The sequence below is a fragment of the Callorhinus ursinus genome, unplaced genomic scaffold (assembly GCF_003265705.2).
Source record: "Callorhinus ursinus isolate GAN/ISIS: 27379988/994484 unplaced genomic scaffold, GSC_fseal_2.0 scaffold55, whole genome shotgun sequence".
Taxonomy (NCBI): Eukaryota; Metazoa; Chordata; class Mammalia; order Carnivora; family Otariidae; genus Callorhinus; species Callorhinus ursinus.
In genome coordinates, this window is record NW_027397117.1 from 3,587,319 (window position 1) to 3,613,825 (window position 26,507).

At 59.3% G+C, this 26,507-nt stretch overlaps 1 protein-coding gene across 8 annotated transcripts in view; it reads left to right on the plus strand.

Moving 5' to 3' along the window:
• GTF2IRD1 (GTF2I repeat domain containing 1) overlaps positions 1 to 26,507 on the plus strand; it is a 101,838-nt gene that overhangs the window by 37,995 nt on the left and 37,336 nt on the right. For 6 of the 8 annotated variants that reach the window (XM_025864613.2, XM_025864615.2, XM_073884177.1 and 3 more), the window contains exons 4-16: positions 23 to 178; positions 1,918 to 2,101; positions 2,574 to 2,884; positions 3,875 to 3,964; positions 5,564 to 5,647; positions 10,151 to 10,334; positions 14,233 to 14,258; positions 15,133 to 15,241; positions 16,152 to 16,189; positions 16,720 to 16,800; positions 17,446 to 17,535; positions 24,744 to 24,791; positions 25,717 to 25,782. In XM_025864613.2, coding sequence (XP_025720398.2) covers positions 23 to 178; positions 1,918 to 2,101; positions 2,574 to 2,884; positions 3,875 to 3,964; positions 5,564 to 5,647; positions 10,151 to 10,334; positions 14,233 to 14,258; positions 15,133 to 15,241; positions 16,152 to 16,189; positions 16,720 to 16,800; positions 17,446 to 17,535; positions 24,744 to 24,791; positions 25,717 to 25,782 — 1,467 coding nt within the window. The remainder of the gene's footprint in view (positions 1 to 22; positions 179 to 1,917; positions 2,102 to 2,573; positions 2,885 to 3,874; positions 3,965 to 5,563; positions 5,648 to 10,150; positions 10,335 to 14,232; positions 14,259 to 15,132; positions 15,242 to 16,151; positions 16,190 to 16,719; positions 16,801 to 17,445; positions 17,536 to 24,743; positions 24,792 to 25,716; positions 25,783 to 26,507) is intronic. The other 2 variants (XM_073884175.1, XM_073884178.1) reach the window with 2 other exon arrangements.

The window sequence follows — 26,507 nt, forward strand, 5'->3', positions numbered from 1 at the left end:
CGGCATGCTCTGTGTCCCACAGGAGGGGCCCCCTGGAAGGAGCCAGAGACAGAGCATCCCAAGAAGGTGTCGCGGGGCGAGGGTGGCGGCCGGAACATCCCTCGGTCTTCCCTGGAGCATGGCTCGGACGTGTACCTTCTACGGAAGATGGTAGAGGAGGTGTTTGATGTTCTTTATAGTAAGATCCTTCCTCATTCCATTTGGGGCCCCCAGGCGGGTGGGAGCCCCCGTCCCCACCCTGCTGAGGCGGCCCCTCCCTCATCTTGCATCCCCAGGCATGGCTCTTCCGCCCCAGCCCCGTTTCCTGAACCACCGTGCACACTGCCCCGGGCCCGCCCTGGCCCTGGTCGCTGCCACCTTGCCTGGAAATGGCCCTGGGCTGGCCCTGGTCTCCTTGCCTCCAGGCCGGCTCCCTGTTGCCCCCACCTGTCCTGTGACCAAGGGCATCTTCCTAAAGCACAAGTCTGACCAGAAAGCTCTTCTTTCCACGGCCTCGGGGGCTCCCCGTCACCCTCCCCACTGTGGCCGGTCCCTGCCACCCTCCAGCCATGCTGCCTTGCCTCACGAAACCGCTTCCTGTTCTCCGGCCCACTCTGGCTCCATTTCACACCTCGCCTCTGCACCGCTGTGCCTTTTGCGACTGCCTTCCCCTCTGTCCGGTGGACACTGCTTTAGATTCTCTAAGGCTCAGCTCTGGGAAGCCCCCGCTACTGGCTCAGTGCCCCCCTTGGGGCACCCACTGTGCTCTGACCCCTCACTAGCCCAGTGCTCTCTGGGGCCGGGGTCTGTGCCTGCGCCTTCCACCATCCCCAGCGACAGTGGCCGACGTCGGCAGCAGGGTGTTTGTTGAATGACTGAGTGAGAGCTAACTTCGCTAGTTAGCCAAGTCTTCCTCTGAAGGGTGAGGGAGGTGGGCAGGCCTGGCCTCCCTCACAAGTGGCCAGTTGCAGAATCTCTGGCCCAGTGGTAGCCGTCGTGGTCTCCAGGTGACCTTGGGCAGGTCCCTGTGGTCCCTAAGGGTCCCAGCTCTGGCTTTCTCCCTTTCTGTACTGCAGCCTTTGGTTCTGTGGAGCAAAGGTCTGAGGAACCTCCTGCTGTCAGGAGGAGGGGGAGGCCTAGGTGGGATGGGAGGCCCAGAGGCCCGGGGTGGGCACACTGGTCACCTGGGATGGGAGGACTTGTCACATGTGGTTGGCTTTGCCAGCTACAGGGTTCATGCCCTCAACCCCCTCCCCCGCACCCCTGCCCACTCTGCCCTGCCCCCCCCAGCCCCCCAGTTGCCCACCTTGGGCAGCATCTGAGGTGAGCCGCCTCTTTATGGCTCCGGGCGGGGCTGCAGTGTGGGAGTGACGACAGGCGTTCCTGAGCCCAGGCCCCTCGGCCATCCCACCCCGTCAGTCCCCAGTCAGTCTCCCCTCCACTCACCCCTTCCTCGTCCCCACCACCTTCTGTCTGTCTGATACCTCTCTTTTTTTTGGAGTCTGCTCTTCCCATTTCCTCTTCCCTCCCTCTCCTCCCTTCCGCCCTGTGGCCTCTCTGCCGCCGCCCTCCCTTCTCTGTCCCCCGTGGCTCCTCCTGAGCTCCTGCCCACAGCCCCGCGCCCTGCTCTCCCCTCCACCCGGCTGCCCAGAGAGGAGAGAATGGCGAGAGAAGCTGGGCGCCCCGGCCGTGGGGGAGCCCCGGCCCTCAGGCGCACACAGAGGGGCCCACCCGCAGTGCTCGCCCGCCCCGCTCAGCCTGCAGGGCCTTGTTCTGTGCGATGTTAGCAGGGAAGGGGCCCGTGGGGTCCAGTTTCCTGGGAACCCGGCACCACAGGGAGTGACTCAATGTGGCCCCAGCTCTGGGGCAAGGCCGGCCCCCGGCCCAGCCTGGCTGCCCTCTCATACTAGACCCTCTCCTCGACCCCCTCCCCCACAGGCGAGGCCCTGGGAAGGGCCAGCGTGGTGCCCCTGCCCTACGAGAGGCTGCTCAGGGAGCCGGGGCTGCTGGCCGTGCAGGGGCTGCCCGAGGGCCTGGCCTTCCGGAGGCCGGCCGACTATGACCCCAAGGCCCTCATGGCCATCCTGGAGCACAGCCACCGGATCCGCTTCAAGCTCAAGAGGTGAGTGAGGCAGTCAGCCTGGGAGTGGGCCCAGGGAGGGTGGCTGGACCATGAGGGTCAGGCCAGGACGGGCCAGGGAGGGTGACCTGCTCCCATGCTTGCTCAGCCACCTGGGGCCACTCACCCAGTCACGGGGTAGGGACTTCAGAAACCTGCGGGGGACCCCGGTTGTAAAAGCTCCCAGTCTGGCAATGGAGGTGAGGCAGACGCCCAGGCATAGAGCATGATCTGAGCCACGTGATGGGGGTGTGGGGGGCACGGGGGCCAAGGGGCAGGGCCCAGCTCCTCTAGTGGCCCAGCCTTGTGGCCCCGGACACATCGCAACCCCGCCCCGGGCCTGCACCCCCCAGCTGTAAAATGGGGACCGGCTCCTGGCCCGTGTACCTCACAGGCCGTCATGTTGTGCAGAGGGCAGGCTGGGGCCTGGCGGGCCAGGTGTATAAAGCTGTCACTTGTCCTCTCGTTCACCCAGGCCGCTTGAGGATGGCGGGCGGGACTCGAAGGCCCTAGTGGAGCTGAACGGTGTCTCCCTGATAGCCAAGGGGTCTCGGGACTGCGGCCTGCACGGCCAGGCCCCCAAGGGGCCACCCCAGGACCTACCCCCCACCGGCACCTCGTCCGCTGTGGCCAGCTTCCTGTACAGCACCGCACTCCCTAACCACACCACGAGAGAGCTCAAGCAGGAGGCGCCCGCCTGCCCACTTGCCCCCAGCGACCTGGGCCTTGGCCGGCCTGGGCCTGAGCCCAAGGCCTCTGGGGCCCAAGACTTCCCCGAGTGCTGTGGTAAGGTGCTGCTGGGACCCCTGAGTCCGGGGGTGGGACAGAGATCACTCCTGGGGGGCACCGTCCCTGAGCAGATGGGGGTGCTCAGGCCCACCCCAGGCTGAAGGAGGCATGTCGGGCCAAGGGGCTGGGACGGGACCTCTGTGAACAGTATCATTGGCGTGGGACCGAGAGATGTTTGAGGGCACCCCATAGAGGAGTCTGTGGAGGGAGTCAACAGGCCAGTCAGTCACAAGCATTTAATGAGCACTGACGACGTACCCAGCCTGGATTAGAGGTACCGAAATAGGAGAAGGGACAGCTGGGTGTGAGAAAGACTTACGTTCCTGTCCTGGCCCCTCCACTAGGCTGTGTGTCCCACAGCAAATCTCTACCTCCCTGAGCCTCAGTTTCCTCAGCTTTAAAGTCGGATGCCAGTAGGACCTCTCACGAGGTTATTACCGTGGTCAAATGACAGGGCAAGTTAGAAATGCACATTCTCAGGCCCTGCCGCCGTCCTGCTGAATCTCAAGGTTAGGGGGCGCCCGGGGGCCCAGCTGTCTGTGTATTTAAATCTGCCAGGTGGCTCCGCTGGGTGTTCAGGCTTGAGAGCTGCTGTGTTAAAGCAGAGTCCAGTGCTTGGTACATAGTAGGTGCTTATAAGTTGTACTTAACCGTTAGGAGAAGGAGCAAAAGGGACCTCCCTCCCCCCCCCTTTCCCATCAAATGTTGGGCTGAGCAGCGGAGTGGGACGTAGACACCTAAATAGGGGTCCCACCTGTCCTTGGACATCATCATCCTGGCCTCCCTGATCTGCCATTTGGAGAGCAGACTCTGCCAAAGAATGTCTTAGGCCCCTGGGCAGGGAACTTGCCTTGAGTTTACGACCCTAGGGCTGAGTTCGGGGGTCTCCTTGGTGGATGAGACTGTTACCCCAGAGCCAGCATCTCTGCACCCAGGCCAGATCTGGGGGCCCACCTTGAACCTGTCCCTTTCCTCTCCCTTGTCCAGGACAGAAGCCCCCCGGGCCCGGTGGTCCTCTCATCCAGAACGTCCACGCCTCGAAGCGCATCCTCTTCTCCATTGTCCATGACAAGTCAGGTAGGCGGTGCCCACAGCAGCACCCCAACCAGAGTGGGGGGTCCGGGGCCGGGGGTGGTGTGTCCTGAAATGGAAATGCGCCCACTGGGTCTTCGTGGGAGAAAGGAGGGACGGCTCCGCACAAGGGACGTGTGAGTAAAACCAGAATGTAACAGGTATTGCTGTGCAGCAACCTGCCCCCGGACTTAGCTCAAAGCAGTGAGCGTTTACGCATTATAGTTCGTGTGGGTCCGGAATTCAGGAGCAGCTTAGCTGGGTGCTTCTGGCTCAGGATCTCTCTCTCATGAGGTTGGACTCAGGATGCCGGCAGCGGCTGCTGAAGGCCATCGGAAGACGAGAGGATCCAAAAATTATGTGGATGGGTTTTAAAAGTACCGCACTGTATTTGGGATTCCTATATACCAAAAGGGAGGAAGCGAGACTCTCCGGCAGTTATGCCTGGTGGGGGTCTCGGCCTCGCCTTCAGTGAGAGGCTCTTTAAGAAGACCTAGTCCCCTGGGATCAGAGTGGAGGACCCCCCCCACACACTGCCCCAAACAGGGTCCATCCATGGCAAGGAGGGGACCTGGAGATTCAGGTGCAGTGGCATCTCGGGAGGCCATGGTGGGCGAGGGGAACCAGCTGCGGTAGAATCTCACTGGGGGCTCGCTGGGTGATCTCAGGCGAGATACTCAGCCTCTCTGAGCCTGGTTTTCCTACCTGAAAAGTGGGGATACTGTCTATGCTTAAAGATATCATGAGGGATTAAATAGAATATTCTATACAAAGTACTCAGGACAAATAAACTCTTAATAAGTTAAAGATGGGGGGCCCCCTGGGTGGCTCAGTTGGTGAAACATCTGCCTTCGGCTCAGGTCATGATCCCAGGGTCCTGGGATCGAGCCCCGCATCGGGTTCCCTGCTCAGCGGGGAGCCTGCTTCTCCCTCTGCCTGCCCTTCCCCCTGCTTGTGCTCGCTCTCGCTCGCTCGCTCTCTTTCCCTGACAAATAAAATCTTTTAAGCAACAAAAATAATAAAGTAAATAAATTAAAGATGGCATTTATAATGGTATTATGATGAACCGAATGGCGGCTCTAGTTATTAATAGTAAATTGAGGCAGAGGCTCTGGTTTCGTGGAAGAGGCCGGCAGGGCTGGGGGTTTGAGGGAGGCCACAGGGCCAAGCCCGGGTGTACAAGGCATGAGGATTCGTGCCTTTGAGGCCAGGACTCTGTGTCTCCTTACTCATACCCCCTGCCTGTGTGGGCAGGAGACACCCAGGAGGGCCAGGCCGAGCTTGCATAATACGCACTGCTCCTGGGGGCTGACAGAGGCGAGAGAAGAGAGCAGGGGGTGGCGGTGGGGGGACCCTCCAAGCACCCTGGGTTTGGATAGGGCTGCCTCCTGGAGGAGGCTGGGGTGTCAAGGGCCGGGGTGGGAGTGAGCGGAAGAGCTGAGCCCCTCTGTGGGACTCTGGAGGAGAGAGCCCGGTGGCCTCCAGTGTGGCCGTGTCTCCGGGGCCCCCGGGCCCAGCTAGGAGGGTCCAGTGGAGGGGGAGGCGGCCGGGCCCTGGGTTCCCTGCCGCGACCCGCCCTCACTCGTACCTCTTGTGTTTTGATAGAGAAGTGGGACGCCTTCATAAAGGAAACCGAGGACATCAACACGCTCCGGGAGTGCGTGCAGATCCTGTTTAACAGCAGATATGGTGAGTGGGCGGCGCGGCCCGCCGCGTGGCCTCAGCAGCGTGTTGAGCATCTCATTACGTGGCAGTCACTCATGTTCCCTAACATGACAGCAGGAGCCATATGCACAGCGGCCGTGCTCATGTCCTCTTCTGTCTGGGTAGGGGGTGGTTGTGTCAATATTGCCCTTCCAGACTTTTCCAGGGGGCGGAACTGATGGCAGAGCCCCAACCTCGACTCACCTGTGGGAGGTGGGCGGGGGGGGCGGGGGGGACCCTGCGGGGGAGACCCGGGAGAGTGGCCGGCGGCCCCATGCGCTTTGCAGGTTCCCCACACACCGTGCCCGGTGCCCTTGCCTTGGTGCTGGGCCCTCTGCCTGGCGTGTTTGGGGAGCAGACTCCCACTTGTTCCTCGAGACTCAGGCTGGGCCAGGAGGGGGCCCCCAGAGCCCTGATGGGCTCCTCTTCGTTACACATCCTGCATTTGACGTGCTGTCTGTGTCTGTTCCCGGGGGAGGGCTGGGCAGGACTGCGCCGGCCCCTCTGTGTGTCCCCGGCACCCAGGACCGCGCAGGGCCCAGAACGCGTGTCAGCCCTCTCTGCACATGGGGGGAGCGCTGGGGCAGGTGTGTCCTCCACGTGGTCCAGCTTCGTGCCGCGCCGCGTGGAAAACGAAGCCACCGTTGGCTAGAAGGCAGGGGCGGGACCAGGTGGCCTGTCAGACCTTCCTGCTCTGGGTGCTCGGACACCACTCGCCCGCACCCCAGCCGTGCGCTCCCACTGCTCACTCAGCCTTCATGGGGTTCCCCCTGTAAGGTCCCAGCAGGCAATGGCCATGGTGTAGCCCTTGTCTGGGTGGGTGGCTCTCAGTACGGGGACATGACACACGTCCCCACGGATTCCCTGGTGTCACCCACCACCCCCCGAATGGTGCCGCACTGCTGTGGGCAAGTCCCTCTGCCCATGGGGCCAAGGGAGGGCAGGGACGGTTGCCACCCAGGCCTGCAGACAGAGAGGAGGGCCAGGGACCCTGGGAGCTCCCTGAACACACAAGGTCCAGGAGGAGCCCTGCACTGGGAGGCCACAGCCACTTGTCCCGGGCGACCAGGAGGAGTTGGCCACCTCCCTCTCTAACCTTGGCCTTCTCACCTGAAGCAAAAGGGACAGGATGGGGCTTAAACTCTTCCTTCTCTCTTCCTTTCTCTCCGTGTTCCTCCCTCCCCTCCAGCCTCGCTAAAGGAAAACCCTCTCTCTAATGCTTCTGACACCGGAAGAGGGGGTTTTCCACAGCAAGCAGTTCAATCCTGACACTGACAACCGGGAGTGACACAGAGCCCACAGGTTAAGGGCTCAGCCCCACAAGACGGCCCCGCAATTAGGGGTGGGTCCCCAGGGCACCCGCACTTCTGTCCGACGTGGCTCCACATCCACGGTTCCCATGACCGCCCCCTCAGGTTCGGACAGTCCGTTGTAAGGGCAGCTAGAACTCGGAAACACTTTATCTGTCTTCACCTGTTTATTATAAAGGGTACAGATGAGCAGCGAGGTGACAAGGTACATAGAGTGAGGTCCAGAAGGGTCTCGAGCGCAGGAGCTTCTGTCCTGGTGGAGTTTGGGGGTGCACCCTCCTGGCACATGGATCCACCAACCCGGAAGCTCTCTGAAGCCCACATTTCGAGTTTTTACAGAGGTCCCATTAAGTAGGCAGGATCGATTAAAATATCCTCCGCTGGTGATTAGCTCAATGTCGGCCCCTCTCCCCTCCTGGGAGGTGGGGGTGGGGGGTGGGACCGAAAGTGTCAACCCTCTGATCACGTGGTTGGTTGCCCAGGCAACCTGTCCCCATCCTGAGGGTGCTGGGGGCCTGCCCCTCGTTACCATAAACTCGGGTGGGTTGAAAGGGGTTTATTAGGAAAAATAGGACTCTCTCTTCAGCCCTGTCACTCAGGGAAATTACCAGGGGTTTGGGAACTCTCAAGCCAGGAACCAGAGCTGAAGACCCCATGACTTCTTGGGTCACCTGCCACACTTGCCCCCTCCCTTCTTTTCTCTTCTCATGCATTTACTGGTTCGCTCACTTATCAGTCACGCATTTTCAGCTCCCCCCACCCAACCTTGTGCCAGGCACTGAGGCCCGCGCTGGTCTCGAGGTGCTTCGGCAGGTGCCTGAAGATGTGTCTCCAGGTGTATTCAGCAGCGTGCAGTGGGATGAGGTAGTATACAGTAATACGCGGGGGTGGGGGCCCTCGGAGAGACAGGACAGCTCAGAGAAAGGCGAGGTCTCCACAGGCTTGAGGAGTTGGGTGGCTTCATGGAGGAGGTGCCCTTTGATCCACACTGGGGCTTTGGCAGCCTGCGCCTTCTGGGTTGGGGTTGGGGCTGAGCAGGGCTCTAGAGGCCTAGTGAGGAGTCTGGGGTAACCTGAGCACCTTTGATAACGTTTGATGTGGTCTCTCTGGCCGACCCATACTCCTCCCGTTCTCCTCCCCTACAGGCAGGTGCAAGCTGGATGGGCAGTAGGGGGAGGGGACCTGGGGAGGGCTGGCTCCGACTGCCTTCAGAGCGTTCTGCCCTAGCCGATTTGGCATGGCAGCCGCCAGGCTTCCTGCCTGTTGTGTACTCTGGATGTTTCCAGAAAGCTGAGCCTTTTGCGGATGCCAGCACTTGGCCTTGCCGCATCCAAACCCAAGGAGGAGCACTGGGCTTGCAGTGCCTGAGGCCTTGCCCCTTCTCGGGCCAGAGCTCCGTCTGAGCTTCCCCTGCAGCTGCCCTGGGGAGAAGGAAGTTCCCCAGGAGGACTGGGGACGTCCCCGGGGGTGAGGACCTCGTGTGGCAGCCTGAGGCATCCCGCAGACCCTGGACGAGTGGAGCCTGCTCCTAGGTCTGCCCTTCCGGCCACCAGCCCTGGGTGAAGTGGGCCAGCAGTGGGGCTGGGGGTGCAGCGGGGGAAAAAATAAAATGGAGAAGAAACGGGGGGATCCTGGGAGATGGTTGAGTCTCTACGAGGGACAGAGGCTCCTGCCTGGTGGCTGCAGTCTCCCCCTCTCAGGGGGCAGAGGCTGGAGGCCAGGTGGGGTCACCTTCTGTCCCCTGGCTGTCCTTGCGGCTGAAGAGACAGGCCCAGCCAATGACATGAACCCGAGTGGAGACAAATGTGCATAGACTCGCCGAAGCCATCGCTCACCGGCTGGGGCTGGGGTTGGGGAAAGAAATGGTTTGACAGCTGTTGAGATTTCGAGGGTTTAATTTGACAACGAGCTAAGTGTGGCTTCACAGTAGGATCTGGCTGCCAAAGCCGCCGACGCAGACCTGGCTGCATCAACAGAAAAACAATTCTTGACGGCGCGCCAGGGAGGGCCCCAGGCAGCCCTGCCGCGTCCCGGCCAGGGTGTGGCCGCAGGGGAGGCCGGCTCGGGGCTGGCACCTGCTGGGACACAGGCAAAGCCCCGGCAGAGGAGCAAGGCCAGGATGGGGAGGGGCCTGAGGAAGGGCCCAGGGACGCGGGACCCTCGGGGGAGTTTGGAAGGACGAGGCAGGAGGGAAGTGGACCGCCAGCCCTGCTCAAGTCTCCTGAGACCTCCCAGGCCCTGGGGAGAACCGGGGACCCAAGAAAGTACCACCCAGCACATAGTAGGTACTCAAGAAGTACTTGGTCCCTGAATGTAGTGGGAACTTGGAGGTGTGATGGAAGTGAATAGTTAAGGTGGCCCAAGACCAAACCCAAAGGTCTGGAAGGAAGAAAGGAACAAGTCACCACTTCCTAAGCCCAGATTCTGTCTACGTTGCTATTGGCAAAGTTGTCTGTGTCTCGCTTCTGTCCTTGATGAGTGAGAACGCCAGACGCCTCCCTGGAGGAAAGAGCACATCTGGGGGGCTGGAGGAGTCCTGCCGAGAAGCTTCCTTCAGCCATTCATTCGCTCACAGAGTGCAGGGAGCAGCTAGCCTATATCCCATCCTGTCTAGATCCCAGCCGTGGAGCAGCAACTGCCCCCTGCTCCCGTGGAGCTGATGTTACAGACAGTGAACCAGCGTACAGAATATGTTTATAGTGTCAGGTCACAGTAAACAGGGGATGAAAAATAGAGCAGGGTGTGCCATGGGGAGATGGTGGGGGCTGTTGGCTGATGAGGTGACATTGGAGGGGACACTTGAATGGGGAAAGGGAGGAAGGGAAGTGAATGGTGATCTGGGAGAAGAGCGTCTCAGTAGCCGGAAGAGCATGTGCAATGGGCCTGGGGCAGGTGTTGTGTCTGGCCTGTTAGGGAAGCAACAAGGAGGCTGGAAAGACAGCAGTGAAAGCAGGGACATCAGGTCAGAGGTGATGGGGTCCCGGTCACTTGGGTCCTCGTAAGCCCAGGTAGGACTTTGGCTGTCGCTGAGGGGGATGGGAAGCTGTAGGCAGTTTTCAAGAGGAAGCACCATGTGCAGGGGAGGGGGGCGGGGGAAGGTCACAGTGACGGCGGCCCTGGGGCCCCCGCATGCCCCGCCGCTTCCGTCCCATGCTCAGCCTTGCCGTTGCCCTTCCAGCGGAAGCCCTGGGCCTGGACCACATGGTCCCCGTCCCCTACAGGAAGATTGCCTGCGACCCAGAGGCTGTGGAGATTGTGGGCATCCCGGACAAGATCCCCTTCAAGCGCCCCTGCACCTACGGGGTCCCCAAGCTGAAGCGGATCCTGGAGGAGCGACACAGCATCCACTTCATCATTAAGAGGTACAGGGTGGGGTGCGGGGCCCGGGCTCGGGGTGCCGGGGTGTCCGGGCTGGGCAGGGAACCACAGCAGGCATGGGGGGGTGGTGATGATGGTGCAGGGCTGGAATGAATGGGTTCAGACTCGGCCAAGAGAACAGGCGGGCCTGGGAGAGGGGTCGGGCTCCTTAACCAGGCAGCTGTGCGGTCGCCCCCCTTCCTGGCCTCTTCTGAGGCCTGAACGGGAAACGGAGGCACCATGCCTGGCCCAAGCGGGCCCTCCGTTAGGTCTTAGTAAGAGGCGTTTTCCTCCCCCTAAAGAAGACCTGAGGTCTTTGAACTTACCTGCCATTAGAGGGGAGCTCACGTGAGCTCAGGTGGGGCCGGCTGGCCTCTCCCCTTCACACCCCGCATCGGGTGGCCCTACCTCCTGGTGGCTGGACTGCCCTCCCTGTCCTCCCAGGCAGCCGGCTCCCCTGGCCCAGGTGTGGGTGGGTGGGAGAAGGCAGAACACGGTGCACTCCATAGCAGCAGCCCCCCAGGGTTGGTGGGGGCAGGGGGGGGCTGCTACTGCCCGTCCCCCAGCCTCGGCTCCTGACTCCAGCGGAGACTTCGCCCTCACAGCTGGTTGGACTCACCACCCAGTAAGCATCAGGGTCTGCAGGCAATGCCCAGACTTCCCAGGATGCTTCCTCCTAAATGGTTAGAGATGGAGGGGTGGCCCGAGGCCGTGGCATCCACCCCCCTGCCTCCAGGCAGCACTGCGCTGGCCACTTCCCAGGCATCTGTCTCTGTGAGGGCGCGCTCCCAGTGTGTGCGTCTGCTCACGTGCGAGCTTGTTAGACTAAAGGCAGGAACTGAGGGCAAGGACTGTGGTGGGCTCATCGCTGAACCCCCAGCGCCTAGAACGTAGTAGTAGTAGACGCCCAGTGTGTATGTGTGGAATGAATGAATGAATGAATGAATGAATGAATAGATACTTGCCCGGGGCTGCAAGGAGGCTGGGCGCGGGCAGGGGCCTGGGGTCCACTCTGAGAGCACAGAGCTATTCTTTTTTTTTTTTTTTTTTTAAAGATTTTAATTTATTTATTTGAGAGAGAGAATGAGAGATAGAGAGCACGAGAGGGAAGAGGGTCAGAGGGAGAAGCAGACTCCCCGCTGAGCAGGGAGCCCGATGCGGGACTCCATCCCCGGACTCCAGGACCATGACCTGAGCCGAACGCAGTCGCTTAACCAACTGAGCCACCCAGGCGCCCCAGCACAGAGCTATTCTTGAGGGTTGCTGGAGGCCAGGGCAGGGCTGCGGAGGTGGGGAGGTGGGCAGCAAACCCTGGAGGTGGGGAGACTCGGGAGGAAGCCTGGCGTGGGCTGGGCTGGCCTGGTGGGCGGAGGGAGAGAGGCGGCTGCGTTTGGGGTGGATTCTGAGCTTGGCTGGGTTTGCCAGTGGCTGGGATGTGGGAGTGTGGAGGGGAGCACGGAGGCCAGGATCACCCCATGCGTCTGAGTGTATGACTGGGGGAAGCAGGGGTGGGGCGGGGAGTTCACGTGGGGTATGCTGACTTGGGGGTGCTCAGGAGATGGAATTTTTGGAGACCACATTGAGAAGTCAGAAGCTCCAGAGAGAGGTCTGTGTCTGAGATTAAAAAAAACGCCTGAGAGTTGTCAGCACAGACCAGGGAGGATATGGGGGTGAGAAAGGGGGTCCCCACTGAGAGGAGGAGACTCTCACCTGCTCCCTTGTGGCGGTGGGGCCGCATCTGCCCTCACAACCCTGACTTGGGGGGGGGGTCCCACGTGACAGATCATTCTGGAAGTGAATCGAAATCAGTTGTCAGGCAGTGCCTACTGTTGTCTAGCTTAAATCTCTCTTGCTGCTGCCTAAGTCTGTTAGGCAGATGGGGGGCTAGGTAAGAGGAAAGCTACAGGGACACCCCAGTGTCCCTTTGTGTGCCTGACCATGGGATTTGGGTCCTCACCGTGGCTGACCTTGATCCCCCTCAATCTACACCGTAGCTTATTTAATTCTTCCCTAGTATTTGCTGCGGGCCTCCTACAGGCCCAGCCCTTCACTGGGCTCTACTGGGGACTTCACAGACCGCAGGCACGAGTCCCCACCTGTCCTCAGAGGCCACTGCCAGTCATGGGGGGGGAGGGGGGTCACTCCTGTGATGAGTCCAGGGTACGAGAGGACAACGGATTTCCAGGCGTCGAGTCAGTGGCATCTGAGCGCCAAGCCTGTGGGGCTTCCTGGAGGAGGTGGCTTTGGCATCGGGCAGATTGGGCCTAAAGTCACTCGCAGCATGATAACCTTGAATAGCGCCTCTCTTCTGAGCCTGTTCCCTCATTTGTAAAAATAAGGACACTGGTGCATTCACACACACACACACACACACACACACACACACACACACACACCCCTGATTTTTCTCAACATAAAATGAGGAGGCAGACGTAACACACCTGACATATAGTAGATGCTCAATAAACACCGACCTTTTCCTTGACCTCCCTTCTCCCTCGTGTATAAAGGAGTGGTAAAGTGCGTCGGTGCTGTGCGTCGGTGCTGACAGCCTGATTTTGAGCCCTGACCCTGCCTTTCCCAGCTGTGTGTCCTTAGGCAAGTTACTTAACTGCTCTGTGCCTCACTTTCGCCCTCTGTAAAATGGGGCTAGTGGTTGTCCGTGCCTTACACCGTGGATGGGAGACGAGAGGACTGGATGTGAGCAACACGCACAGAACAGTGGCTACTCCGTTCAGAGCCCTCTGGACATTTGCCGCTGGTATACAGCCCAGCCCGGTCAGCGGAGCATTCGAGATTGTCCTGGCAGAAATGAGTCGGGAGAAAGGTCTTAGGAGCAGTCAGCGGGTGGAGTCTCTGGCGCGGCCCAAGCGTCTGCGGGGTGGGGGGAGGTCAAGGGGAGAAGCCACTCGGTAAGGCCTACGGGTCTTGTTATCGGTGGTAGGCAGGCTCCCTGGCCTTCAAAACCCCAGTTCCCACCAGGACACCAGCCCCCCAGCGAGAGGATCCAAGTTTCCGCCTGAGGGACAGACACGTAGGTTCCACCTGAGGCAGGACTTACGGGGGAAGAGTGTCTGGAGGGGATCCTAGAAGTCTGGGATGTGTTCCAAAGATGGACAGCAAGCCTGGTCAGCGCCCGTCAAGCGGGCCTCCAAGGCCGGGCAGCCCGTGAGGGTGTCTGTCACAGGCCCGGAGCCGCATCTGACCTCTCTGTCATCTGCCTGCCAGTCCCACCCAGGAATCCGGGGCAGGCCCCGTGCTGTCTCTCGAGCCCCTGCCCCTCGGGCTCGCTGATAAATAGGTAACATTGTTGGTGATAAAACCAGAGTCGTGGCCGGCAGCTTCCCCGTCCCCAGGTGGGGCTGAGGACGCAGGTCTCAGAGAGAAAGTCGGTTTTCCCCAGGGTCGCTCCTGTGACTGCTTCTCAGCCTCGTGGGCCCCAGATAAACATGGGCCCCCAGGAGCAGCGGGGGAGCCAAGCTCTGCCTCCCACACTTCAGCCTCTGTTTGAATTTCCCGCTGGGCCCTCCTTGGGCATCGTTTGGTTCTGGGGTCCAGGCTGGTCTGGGGGTCCCACAGAGCCTGTATGCCAGCTACCGGCAGCTCCCCAACCCTCTGGGTACCACTAAGGTGGGGTGGGGGGGCTGGGGTGGAACAGAAAGAACACCAGGCCCCCCCGGAGGTGGAGGGGTGGGTGACCCCAGCTTCCACGCCGACCTTCCCTTTGCCCTCCTGTTCCTGGCCCAGACTTCCAGGCTGAGCAGGGTGATGCCGGGGTCTTGACTGGTCGCAGGCCCCCAGCCGCTCCTCCTCCAGTCCATGGTCTGCATGGAGGCCTGTCCCTGAACCTGGGGGGCCCCTGGGCCTACATTGCCCTCACACCGGTCTCTCCTCTCTCCCCAGGATGTTTGATGAGCGAATTTTCACAGGTACGTGTGGGGACCGGCTAGTCCGTTCTGAAGCTGCCGAGTAAGTGCTGCTATCTGGCAGGGCCCCGGGCCGGGGAGGGAGCCTGGGTACGGCGTCCACCCCGGGGTAGACACAGCCCACAGCTCCCAGACGCAGACAGCCCCTCGGGAGTAGTAAAGCTAATGTGTAGGGAACACCTGCACGTGTCAGGTGCTCTCCTAAGCTGTTAGCATATTCAGTTTTACTTTAATTTCCCGTTGAACATTCCTACGAAGTGGGTTCTGCTCTTTTCCCTGAAGCCCAGCTGGTCAGCAGTGAGGTCTGGCTGCAAACCCAGGGCGCGGGGGCGCCAACCAGTGGGCAGCATGCCTCCCAGGAGGGAGAGTCGGGCTCTGCCTGGTGCAGCAAAGGGAGCACAGATCTTGGGGTGCGACAGAGCTGGGTCCTGGTTCTGGCCCTCCTTCCCACCAGCTTTGTGACCTTGGCCAGGATCCTATGGGCCTCAGTTTCCACATCTGTGAAATGGGGGCGGGTAATAAGCATCTTCCTCTGAGTTCTTGGGATAATTACATGAGAGAATGGTTTTGTAGTCCAGCCTTGGGGGCCACTTGGCCTCTTTCCCAAGGGTGCCCTCAGCGTTAATAGTGAATGTGAGGCTGGGACAGTTATTTCTGGCTGCTCCTTCCTCCTGCAACCCTCCCAGATCCCTGGCATCCTCTGGCACCGGGGCCTATGTTCCTTCTCTACCCAGGACCCATTCCTGGCTTGGTAGAGCCCAGACCATATGCAAGGGGTGCCGCCAAGAGCCTTGCACAGGCCACTGCCCAGGTGCGCGATAGGCAGGCAGGAGGCTAGAGGGCCTTGGCCCTGACCTGTCCCCACCTCTCCGCCCAGGGAACAAGTTTACCAAAGACCCCACGAAGCTGGAGCCAGCCAGCCCGCCAGAGGATACCTCTACAGAGATCTCCCGTGCATCTGTCCTCGACCTGCCCGGGACTGCTCGGTAAGGCCCCACGCCAAGCTCCTGGCCCACCGCCTCCCCGACTCCGGTCTGGCGGTGTTACCTGCGGGTGGGGGGTGGGGGAGCAAGGCCTGGGGCTGGCCAGAGGATGCCGTGCCCAGCAGCTCCTGACACCTACACACATACACACACACACCCTTGTGTCCTCACCCCGCTGTGAGCCAGGGAGAATCCAAAGGGACAGAGGAGAACAGAGACTCTGCCGATTTTTTTCCACCTGGAGAGCTCTTGTCCCCGCTCAGGATCTAGCCAGAGGTTGCCTGGTCTCTCAGAAGCCTTCCCTGGCACCCAGACTACGTCAGGCATCTGCCCTGCGTGTCTACAAGGCCCTGCCCTCAGCTCATGGCCTGGTCACCACCGTCCACCAGTGCCACCCACCCAGGCTCTGGGCCCTTGGCGGCCAGGGATGGCTCGTTCATTCCAGAACCACCATGTCCAGCCCAGGCCTCCCCCACAGTGCTCCGTGAATTCACTGAATCATCCATCCAGGGGCCCTGCCCGTCTTTGCTTCCCAGACCTCTGTACCCTCTCCAGGCTGGTGGTCCCTCAGCTCTCAATCCCCCCCAGCAAGCACTGATGGAACCTCACTGTGCTAAGTTGTGGGGCTCCCATACTGGCCCGAGCCAGGCCTCGGGAGCTCCCAGCTGGTGGGGAAGGTGGACGCCCAGACCGTTCACCCCAGGGTAGGGAGCAGCATCTTGGCTAGGGTGGCAGGTGATCCGCTGTCCTGGGGGACCCTGCACTGGGCCTCTCTCCCATAGGGAGGACTGCCCTGTGGGGATGGGAGTGAATGTGGTTGGGGGTGTGGAGTTGGCAGCCACGGTGGGCTCCCACCTGAGGGGAGAGCTAGGGCTGATGCCGTGTCGTTTCTTGGCCTCCTTCCTTCCCACAGGTCAGACAAGAATGGTGTCTCTGAAGACTGTGGGCCAGGTGAGGAGGAGCAGGAGCCCCACTGTGTGTGTCCTGGGGTGAGCGGGTGTCCACCAGCACCCCCCGTCTCCCCTCCCAGCAGCCTTGGGGAGGAGGGAGGCAAGCTCAGCCCATGAGCCTGGAATACTAATGAGCTACCCTGCCCATCCCTGCCCCCCACCCCCAGGCCTCAGAGCATGCTGGGAGCTCACTGGGAGGCTGGAGGGGCTGGTGGGATGTAGGTGGCATTATGGGGGAGTCGGGATGGCTTCCGGCTTCCGGCATCACCACTGTTTCCCGGTGTGTCCGCAGCAAGTGGCTTCCCTCTGTGGGCTTCCGTAACCAGGCCTATAAATTGGAGATACCAGGATGGAACTCAGGACCTGCATGATGACCCTCCACTCCTGGGCTGGGCAGGAGCTCGAGGCCGGCATGACTGTTCCCAGGGCATTACTAACTAGGCACAGGCCTAAGAATGTTCTAGAATGGTTTGCCTTTCCCAGCCAAGTTCAGGCCCACACCTAACTGGATCCCTCATTCCCTCCTCGCAGGAACTTCTGGGGAGCTGAGTGGGCTGAGGCCCATTAAAATTGAGCCAGAGGATCTAGATATTATTCAGGTCACCGTCCCAGGTAAGGGACAGGTGTCTGAAGGGCTGCCCTGCTGCCCCACATGAACCTCCAGGAATCAAGCAGTTCCCACTCCTGGACCGGCCAGAAGCACCGTGTCCCCTCGTAGGCTATCCCCTCTGTCTCCCGAGGGCCAAGAAGGGGTCTCGAGGCCATTGTTTCTCTAGTTTTGATCCCATATACCCCTCCAGTGGGGTATATGGCATGCGCTTTCTGCAGCCGGGTCTGCCCTCTACGCTGGCAAGCCTGTCTCTCGGCTCTGGTCTTCCTAAAGGTCCCCCCCCGCCCCAGGCCTCCCTGCTCAGGCCTGCCTCCCCTGGGATTTATAAGGCAGGAGGGAGGAGAAGAAAAGGTATGGGATAGGAGGGTCTGAGTCTGACTCCAGACTTAGAAGCCCCTGAGCCTCTGTCTCCACATCTGTGAAAAAGAGGGTGTACGTGGTTTCTGGAGGCTCCGTGTGGGGTTTCCCCCACCTCAGGCCCTCCCCGCCTGGCATCTAGCACAACTGGTCACTAAAGCTGTCCTCCCAGAGTTCTGGGGCACGGCTTCCTTAAGGGTCCTGCTCTGCGGGCATGCGGGGCTGGGGGTCCCCAAGGGACCGTGACAGTGTGGGACAAGCAGAAGATGCTACTGTCCTTTTGTCTCTAGACCCATCGCCCACCTCTGAGGAGATGACAGACTCAATGCCTGGGCATCTGCCCTCAGAAGATTCTGGTTACGGGATGGAGATGCTGACTGGTAAGAAATGGGCTGGGGACCCACCTCCTTGGGGCATAACGGGGAGAAGGGTGGGCCAGGAAGCCCCCCAGAGGAAACCCAGTGTGTGTCTGACTCCCTGTGCGGGCTAGGTTCCTCTCTGGAAACTTGAAGTCGGCCTTGGTTTATACTAAGTCTGGCTTCTACGTCTTTCCCACGAGCCCCCATGTCAATTAACTTGTTCATTTGTTCAACAACTATTTACTGAGCACCTGCTATGTACCAGGAGGTCCCGTGCGAGGTGCTGGGGACAGAGCAGTATACCAAACACACCAAGGTGCCTGTGTTCCCAGTGCAGGGAGACAGAGAGTAAGCAAATCACTAGGTAAAATAGAAAGTCAGAGGGTGGTAAGTGCACTGGGGGGGGGGGGGAAAAAACCCAAAGGGGGGGGGGGGGGGGGGGCAGGGGTGCGGTGGTTATTACAGGACTTGGGCGGTCAGAGAGGACCTCACTGAGAAAGTGACTTTGGAGCAAAGACCTGAAGGAGGTGGGAGCCATTGAATGTCAGGAAAGAGCTTTTCAGGTGGCGGGAATAGCATGTGCCAAGGCCCTGAGGTGGGTTATGCCCAGCATGTTCAAGGAGAAGCGAGGCAGCCCAGGTGGCTGGTGTGAGTGAGGTAGGGAGGGTGTGGGTTGTGCAGGGCAAGTGTGTCAAAGGAAAGAGTGGAGGCTTGACTCTGAGGGACAGAAACCTCCTCATGGGGGGGTGGTTGGAGGTAACGAGGGACATTCTAACAGTGTTTACTCTGACCACAGGGTTGAGGATAAAATGCAGGGGAATGAGGACAAAGACAGAAACAAGACTATTATAATATCCTAGCCAAGAGGACTGGTCCGGCAGGTAGAGAGCAGCAAGGGGGGGGACGGGGCTCTATAGGTTTTGTGTTTTCAATTTCATTTTGGAAATGTTCAAAAACACGCAAAATTGAAAACAGCAGTTTAATGCATCTCGTGCGCCCACCTCCCATCTCCAACCATTATCAACAGATGATCTGTATTTATTATAGATAATAAAAGCAAGAATTGCTATAGGTACAGTTTTTTATTTTTTTTTAAAGAGCATTTATTTGAGGGGCGCCTGGGTGGCTCAGTCATTAAGTGTCTGCCTTTGGCTCAGGGCATGATCTGAGGATCCTGGGATCGAGCCCCACGTCGGGAAGCCTGCTTCTCCCTCTCCCACTCCCCCCTGCTTGTGTTCCCTCTCTCTGTCTCTGTCAAATAAGTAAGTAAAATCATTAAAATCTAAAAAAAAAAAAAAAAAAGATTGAGGGCGCCTGGGTGGCTCAGTTGGTTAAGCGACTGCCTTCGGCTCAGGTCATGGTCCTGGAGTCCCGGGATCGAGTCCCACATCGGGTTCCCTGCTCAGCGGAGAGTCTGCTTCTCCCTCTGACCCTCTCCCCTCTGGTGCTCTCTATCTCTCATTCTCTGTCTCTCAAATAAATAAATAAAATCTTAAAAAAAAAAAAAGAAGAAACTATGTGCTCAACTGTTAAAAAAAGAGAGAGAGAGAGTGAACAAGAGTGCAGGGAGAGGGGCAGAGGGAGACGGAGGGAGAGGGTTCCAAGCAGACTCTATGCTGAGTGTGAAGCCCAGCACGGGGCTCGATCCCAGGACCCTGAGATCCTGATCTAAACCAAAAATCAAAAGTTGGACACTCAACTGACTGAGCCATTCAGGCGCCCCTAGGTGAAGTTTTTTAGAAGTTGGTTATCACAAAGACAAATAGCATGTCAAGTATAGGACACAAGATTCACAGAGAGGCTAGAAAATGATATTAGTACTCAAATAATTAAAATTTAGAAAGCTTTGTAATAGAAGATGCAGGGCCAGGCCACGAAACGCGAAGAAGGGGACTGGACTGTCTTTTGTGTGTTTCCCGTGTGTGCATTATCTGGTGTGGGCTTGATTGGGAGTGGAAGGCCGGGGTGCCAGAAGGATACCATGCAAAAGCATATATAGCAGGTGGCATTTAAATGACCAGCGCAGGGGCACCCGGCTGGCTCAGTTAGTGGAGCGTGCGACTCTTGATCTCGGGGTCATGAGTTCGAGCCCCATGTGGGGCATAGAGATTACTTGAAAACAGTAAAATTAAATAAATAAACAGGGCAAAGAGGTCTGAGAAATGGAACGTTCATCGTGAAAAGCAACTGCAGAAAGGTATGGATGACACAGCATTTTATGTAAGTTTGGAAACATTGTTTCAAAATTCCAAAAAAACAGCGTTGTTTAATGTTGTATTAAAAAATCAGGTGCAAAAATGACAAAATGCTAACATACTCATTCCGGCTGGTGGGTACATGGGTGTTTATTATATTCTGCGTGCTTTGCTGCACTTGAGAAATTCCCCCACCCCCCGCGACCAAAAATAGACACATGACTGGAAAAACAAGGTTTCCTGCAGGCCCAGGTGGGTGGTGCCGTGTTCATTGGTGACAGAATTAAAGCAGAACATCTCTGCCCCTCGTCGGCTTCCGTCTTCCCTGTCAGGGAGAACGGGTCTGGCAACAGGAGCAGGGGAAGAGGACCCGGGAGTCGCGCTCAGTGGGGCGACACGCAGGGTCTGCAGAGCTGCAGGCTGTGGGCGCCTGTCTGGCTCCAGCTTCTGAGGAGTCAGATCCCAGGCAGATAATCCCAAAGATCCCCGGTCCACAGCACTGGAGCAGGGTCATGGGGGACAGAAGACGAACCGGCCATGGAAAACAGACTTCCAGACTATTTGTCCAAACCACAGACAGGTCGAGCACGTGCCCATCCCGGGCTCGGTTCTGGAGCCCACTTCCACGTGGATGACTGAACCATGAGAAGGGACCCAGTGTGGGTTCATTGATTAGTCGGCTCATGGGACGCCAGGATCTGGGGCCAGTGGCAGGCCAGCTGGGGAAGCGGGGCAGCCCAGGGACCCCAGCCTCCTCCTGGGGGAGCTTTCCCACGGTGTCCTGGGGGCTCGGTCCTTCCTCTCGTATTTATCAGTCAGGCAAAGGTAGTTCAGGCAGTAAGATTACGCAGTTGGCAGGTGCCTCGGGACAGGACGGGCAGTGTCCCCGGGAATGACATTCCCCATGGCCTTCAGAGACCAGAACCCTGGGCCGGAACCCACAGGGAAAACTCACAGCCCAAGGACACAAGTCACACGGGTGGTGGACCCCAGGGAACAGACCCCAAGCTGGTGTTTAATGGGCGGGGTGGGGGGGTTATTGGGGGCTGCCCTTGGGCTCAGCAGTTAAGTAAGTAAGGGGGTGGGAGCGTGGGGGGCCGGGAGGGAAGCGGAGGCATGATGCGGCCCCACCGACAGCCTCTGCCGGCCCCACGGGAAGCTCTGCGGCTAGAATGGCCTGGGCTATCCTCAGTCAGCCCAGAGTTGGCCTGGGCTATCCTCAGTCAGTCGTGGGACGGGAGTCGCCCCTGGAAGGGGACCCGAGTGGTGCATCCCAGTGTCCGCCGCAGCTCAGATGGTTGATCGCACGCAAAAAAAGAAATAGCAAGCAACACAAACACGCGCAGCCTCAGGGAAACAGAAAGGGGACATCTCTTCTGCACCCCTTAATCAGGCGGAACCTTTGTTGAGCATGTTGGGAAATGGGTGCCCCTCTGATGCCGGTAAGGATGCAGCTTGCCAAGTTGCTTTCTCAGGAGATTGGTCAGCCTGACGAGCTGTCAAAACAAGCACCCCCTGGGGGTTCCCACGGTCCGGTCCTAGGAAGTGATCTGAAACACGGACAGCGTCTTCCACACGGGGATGTTCGTGGCTATGTTACTGATAAAGAAAGAACTGGAAAGAGCCAGCCCAACTGGCGGGGACCTGTTGATGGCATCCTCCTGATGGACTGTCAGCAGCCACCAAAAATAAGCCGCGAGGGGGGAGCATGGAAGGCACAAGGCTGCTCTCTTTGCAACTGTTGAAAACATAATCACTGGTTAAACAACAAGGAAGAAACTGCTGGAACAGTAGCTATGCGAGGTTAAGTGGTGTATCTTTTTCATTTCCTCAGCCAGTCAGGATGGGCTTTTAATAGCTTGGTCGTGAAGAAAGACTATTGTGGACGGGCTGGGCAGGACCAGACTTGACAACAGTCTCTGGAGAAACTGGGGAGGGGGGTGGGCATTCAGGTGACCCGTGGCTCAGGATGAGCTGGCAGAGGGGCCTGGCCCCCAGGGTCACAGGGTACCAGGCTGTGGTCACAGTGCCGTTAGAGAAGACCGTGGGTATCTATCTCCGTCTGGACCCCAGGGGGCTGGGCGGCCCTGGGCCAGTGGGCCTATTGGAATGGCTTCTCCTCTTTGGCGTGACAGAGGGTGGGAACCTGAGGTCCAGCCGGGCCAGTCCACCTGCCCAGGGGCACCCAGCCTTGGGCTGGAGCTCAGGTTTGCTGACTGCCCGTCTGAGGTGCCTTTCCAAGCACCCCACTCAAAACCGACGAAGTTGGAAGATTCCGAGGTCCTCAGGACCACCGTGGTTTAGAATGGGGTGTGTGTGTCCGTGTGTCCCTGTGCGTGTGCTTTTTCTGCTGACACGTGTGCATGGTAAATGATGCAGAGTTCTATGCCCCGGACAGGAGGAGCTCCCCTGCCCCCTCCTCGGGTCCTTCATATGTCCTTTTTCTGCATGTGTGCATATGCGTGTGGCTACAGTTTTGCACAGAGATTTTGCACAGACTATTTGTCCAAACCACAGACAGGTCGAGCACAGGTTGTCCCTCCCTCCCTTACCCGGTGCCTTGGACATCTCTAGAGTGCTGGGATAGTTGGCATGTCCTTGATCATATCTGGGGGGTGTTGCCGGTTATTCACAGTTGAAAACGGGGGCACAGTGAGCCAGGTGCGGGGGGCTCATTCAGGGTAAATAGCCCAGCCCCCAACACCTGGGTGGAGTATCTGGTGCGTTCCCCACGTTTGGAATTTGGGACTCCAAAGCAGACGGGTCACAGCCCCCCAGGAGCGGCCCCAGCCCAACAGAAGCCCCTCCTTAGTGGGGCTGAGGATACCTGGATCTGTTGGACGGCGGGGGCGGGTCCTCTCCTGCCCGGGCTCCAGATGGACCTTGACTCCTTGTTGCTACTCCCAGGACGAGGGCACATGGCCAGCTCACGGCAGGGACAGACTCCCTGGCCAGGTCTCCCCCCTCATGTCCCTCCAGGCCACCTTGTAATCTTAATTAGTGCTCCAGGTGTGACACTTGGGTGGTTCCCTTCCCCTGGGACTGACCATCACCTGACCCCTTGTCACAGGTCCCTGCCCAGGAAAACTCCCTGGTGGCCCTGCGGGTCCCACCAGACTCCTCTCTCGCTGACTGCCCCCCCCTTCATCTGGAAATGGCAAAAATGCAGTGGATTAGCAGGACCTTCCAGAAGCTGGCTGTGAGATGGGGCTCTGCTTGCTTGCCTGGGAGGAAATCGAGGCACACCAACGTGGGGTGGGAGGTGGGACAGTGACAGTGCAGGAGTGTCACCAGGTCCGTTACCGCTGCGGACAGCTGAGCCAGGGGACATGAGAGCCACGTAAACCACACGCCCTAGGTCGGCAGCCGAGTAGGGAGGAAGCTGAGACAGTGATCCTCCAATGGCCCTACGTCGTTGCCTGAGAGATGTTTCCAGGCACTTCTGCTTCTCTCAGCTTGCTGGGCCCAGCATCCACTGCCCACAGTGAGCCCATTTCCCTGAGGAAGGTTGAGGCCTGCTCCCAGGGCTGGCCCTCAACCTTTTCAAGTCGGCTGAGCATAGATGCAACCCTCCAGAACCTTCCAGCGCCTTCCACGCTGAGCCCCAAGCCTCAGGCTTGTCTGGTGATCCCAGGTGCAGGCTCACCTTTCCCTCCAGCCTGAGCGAATTTGGACTCTTGGCAGCTCTCCTGGGACCAGCCCCCTTCCTTCCAGCTCACCATTCCCACCTGGGGACAGGGGACCGTGCCCTGGTCTCCCTTGTCCCCACGTGCTCCCTCCAGGAGCCGGTGGGAGAGCAGACGGGCGCTGGCCAGGAGTCTGGCAGAACCTGGGCTCCACCAGTTCCCCCGCTCTCCAGCTCGGCTGCACGTCGTGGGCCGACACAGGCCCTTGGAGGCTTAGTCCGGCATGTGAAAGCACCTGGCGCCACAGCGCCTGCGAGCTTCCCAAATTACAGCCTCCTTCCACTTGTTAAAAGTACTGACCAGCCCTTGATGCCTTCCTGGCTCCAGCCCTGGTAATGAAGGGGTGCTGCAGAGGGAGGCCCCGCAGCATGGCTGTCCCCAACCCTGCACCCCAGTCCCGGTGTCCGCGTGCACCCACTTCCTTCCTCCCGCAGCCAGAACCTCAGTTTGCCACTGTCCCCCACGCTGCTTCTGCTCCCTCCCCGCCTGTGTCCCTCTCCCCTACTGCTTTTCCTAGACTCTCATCTTCAGCCCAGGTGCTCCCCTCCTCTCCACCCCCCCCAGGCCAGCAGGGTCCCCCACCCCCATACAGCTTCTGCGCTCCCCAGCTGACGCGCCACATCCTGGCTGGCTGGGGACAAGACTGGGTCTGTTGCTGTGAGCTTGGGCGAGGATCAGTGCCATCTCATCAGAGAGCCCCGTGGGCCACGGGACCTGGGGCAGCTCCACGCCCCCCACCTGCCCTCCCCTTACCCAACCATCTTTCTTCACGGCATCCCTGCTCACTGGCGCTCTGTGTTCGAGCTGGTGTCACAGCAGGAGGACAGGGCCTTGTCTTGTCCCCGCGTGTCCTAGTGCCTAGAGCAGAACTTAGCACACGGAAAGAAGGACCGACCAACGTGGGTCTGGTCTCCAGACGGTGCGAACCGAATGTGCTCCGACACCTGGCTCTGAACTTGGCCTTTTTTTGTTTGTTTGTTTAAGATTTTATTTATTTATTTGAGAGAGAGAGAGAGAGAGAGCACATGAGAGGGGGGAGGGTCAGAGGGAAAAGCAGACTCCCCGCTGAGCAGGGAGCCCGATGTGGGACTCGATCCCGGGACTCCAGGATCATGACCTGAGCCGCAGGCAGTCGCTTAACCGACTGAGCCACCCAGGCGCCCGTGAACTTGGCCTTCTTGTGTGAAGACGAGGGTGGGTTGCCTGTACAGAATCGAGGTCCCTGATCCCATCCGGGGGGTCACCATGCTCTGCTCCAGAGTCAGCCTGCTGCACCCCCCCTTGTCTGGCCTGACGTTCCTGGGGAGATGGTGCTTGTGGCTTCCTGGCACCCTCTCTTCTCTTTCAGAGAAAGGCCCCAGCGAGGACCCACGGCCCGAGGAGAGGCCTGTAGAGGGTGAGGCGCTGTCCACCTCCCACCTTTCAGCCCATCACCCCATCTCCCCTCCCCTCCCCCGCCCTTCCTCTCCCTATTGTCTCTGGTTCTCTCCACCCCATCTCTCCCCAACACGCCATTTGGCGGCGGGAGTCCTGGGAGGAGGTTTACAGACCTGTCTTCTAGAACTAGGAGGTACCTGATCAGAGGTACAAGCAGCTCTTTCTGGTAAGGGAAATGCAGAGCATTCTCAGTCTTTGTTTTTATACATAGCCCGCTTCTTTCACAAAGGTTCTAAGTCTGGAGTCTGAGCAAGTAGTATTGAGGCCGGGAAGCACAAAATTGGCTTTGTGTCCAACAGACCTGCTCATTCTCAGGAACGCCGCTCGTTCCCTTCCTGCTGAGTGAGAGCTGTGCAGGACGAGAGATCAAAGTGGGGATGGGTCTGTTTCCTCTTGGGAGTATCTGCCCCCGGAATGGAATGTGAGAGGGTGTGTGAGGAGAGAAGGGACCTTGCCCTAAACCCAGCCTGACCTGGGGTGGGGGTAGAAAAGTCCACTGCCACCTGGTGGCAGCGTACTCAATTTGCCGGCTTACCACTCACCCACTAGCTAAGTCACTTCCTGAGCTGGTCTAGAATGACACACGCTTCGAAAGATCTGTGGTCATTCTTAGGCTGCAAAATCTTCCAAATCTTCATTCAGGCCCGGTGATACCTTAGACCTGATTTTAGAAGCAGACATATTAAGTTCAGGAATTGCAGACCTGTCTGGGGGTGCCATTTCTGAGAAAATAGGTTAGCTGCTACCACCACGACCCCGGCCTTCCCCCATTCCAAGGTCCCAACGCAGGGTCATTCTTGGTGCCGGCAGAGCTGGGACATGAGCTGAGAAGCGGGGTGCTGCTGCCTCTGGGGAGGCCCAGCAGGCTGCCTTTTGCCTTCCAGACAGCCACGGTGACGTGATCCGGCCCCTGCGGAAGCAGGTGGAGCTTCTCTTCAACACGCGATACGGTGAGCCAGGAGCCGGCCGGGGCCCCGGGCAGCTCGCCCTCCCCTCTAGCTGCCCTGCTTGCAGAGGGACGTGGGGCCCCCGCTGCTCCCTGCTCTGGCACGAGGCAGGAAAGGGACGGAGGGGCCAGGGCCCACTGGGAAGGGGATGGGGACGCCCAGGGAGCCCGCCCCCCCTGCAACGTGGCCCCTGTTGCCTTCTCCATCACCTGCCCGCTCCCGGTCGGCCTCGGCCTCAGGTTGGAGAGCCCGCTCTGCCCACCGCCGGAATCGCTCCTCCATCCTCACGGGCACCCTCATTCGGGGTCCTTGGGAGGACACACACACAGCAAGACCTTTCCTACTCGAGAGTCCGGGAAAGAGGATGGGGCAGGGGCCAGGAGGCAGGGGAGGCTGTTCTTTTATTAGGCCCCAGTGGTTTGCCGGGCACTGCCCAGGGGCTTCATGCCAAGTTCTCCCATCTCACAAAACCCCTGTGTCCCTGTACGCATTTGACAGACGAGGAGACATGAGGCTTGGGGAAATGATATGGCTTGTCCGAGTGTGAGTGGCAGTGCCCAGCCTGGGCCTCCAACCTGTCCCATTCCCAAGGCGTGGGGTTGGGCCACCCAGAGTTTGGGAGTTATGTATGGATAACGGGGGGCTCTCTGGAAGTCCTTTCTGGCAGCCCAGGGATAAGCGGGCTTGGGCGGAGCCAAAACCAGGTCTCACCAACCCTCGGTGGTTTC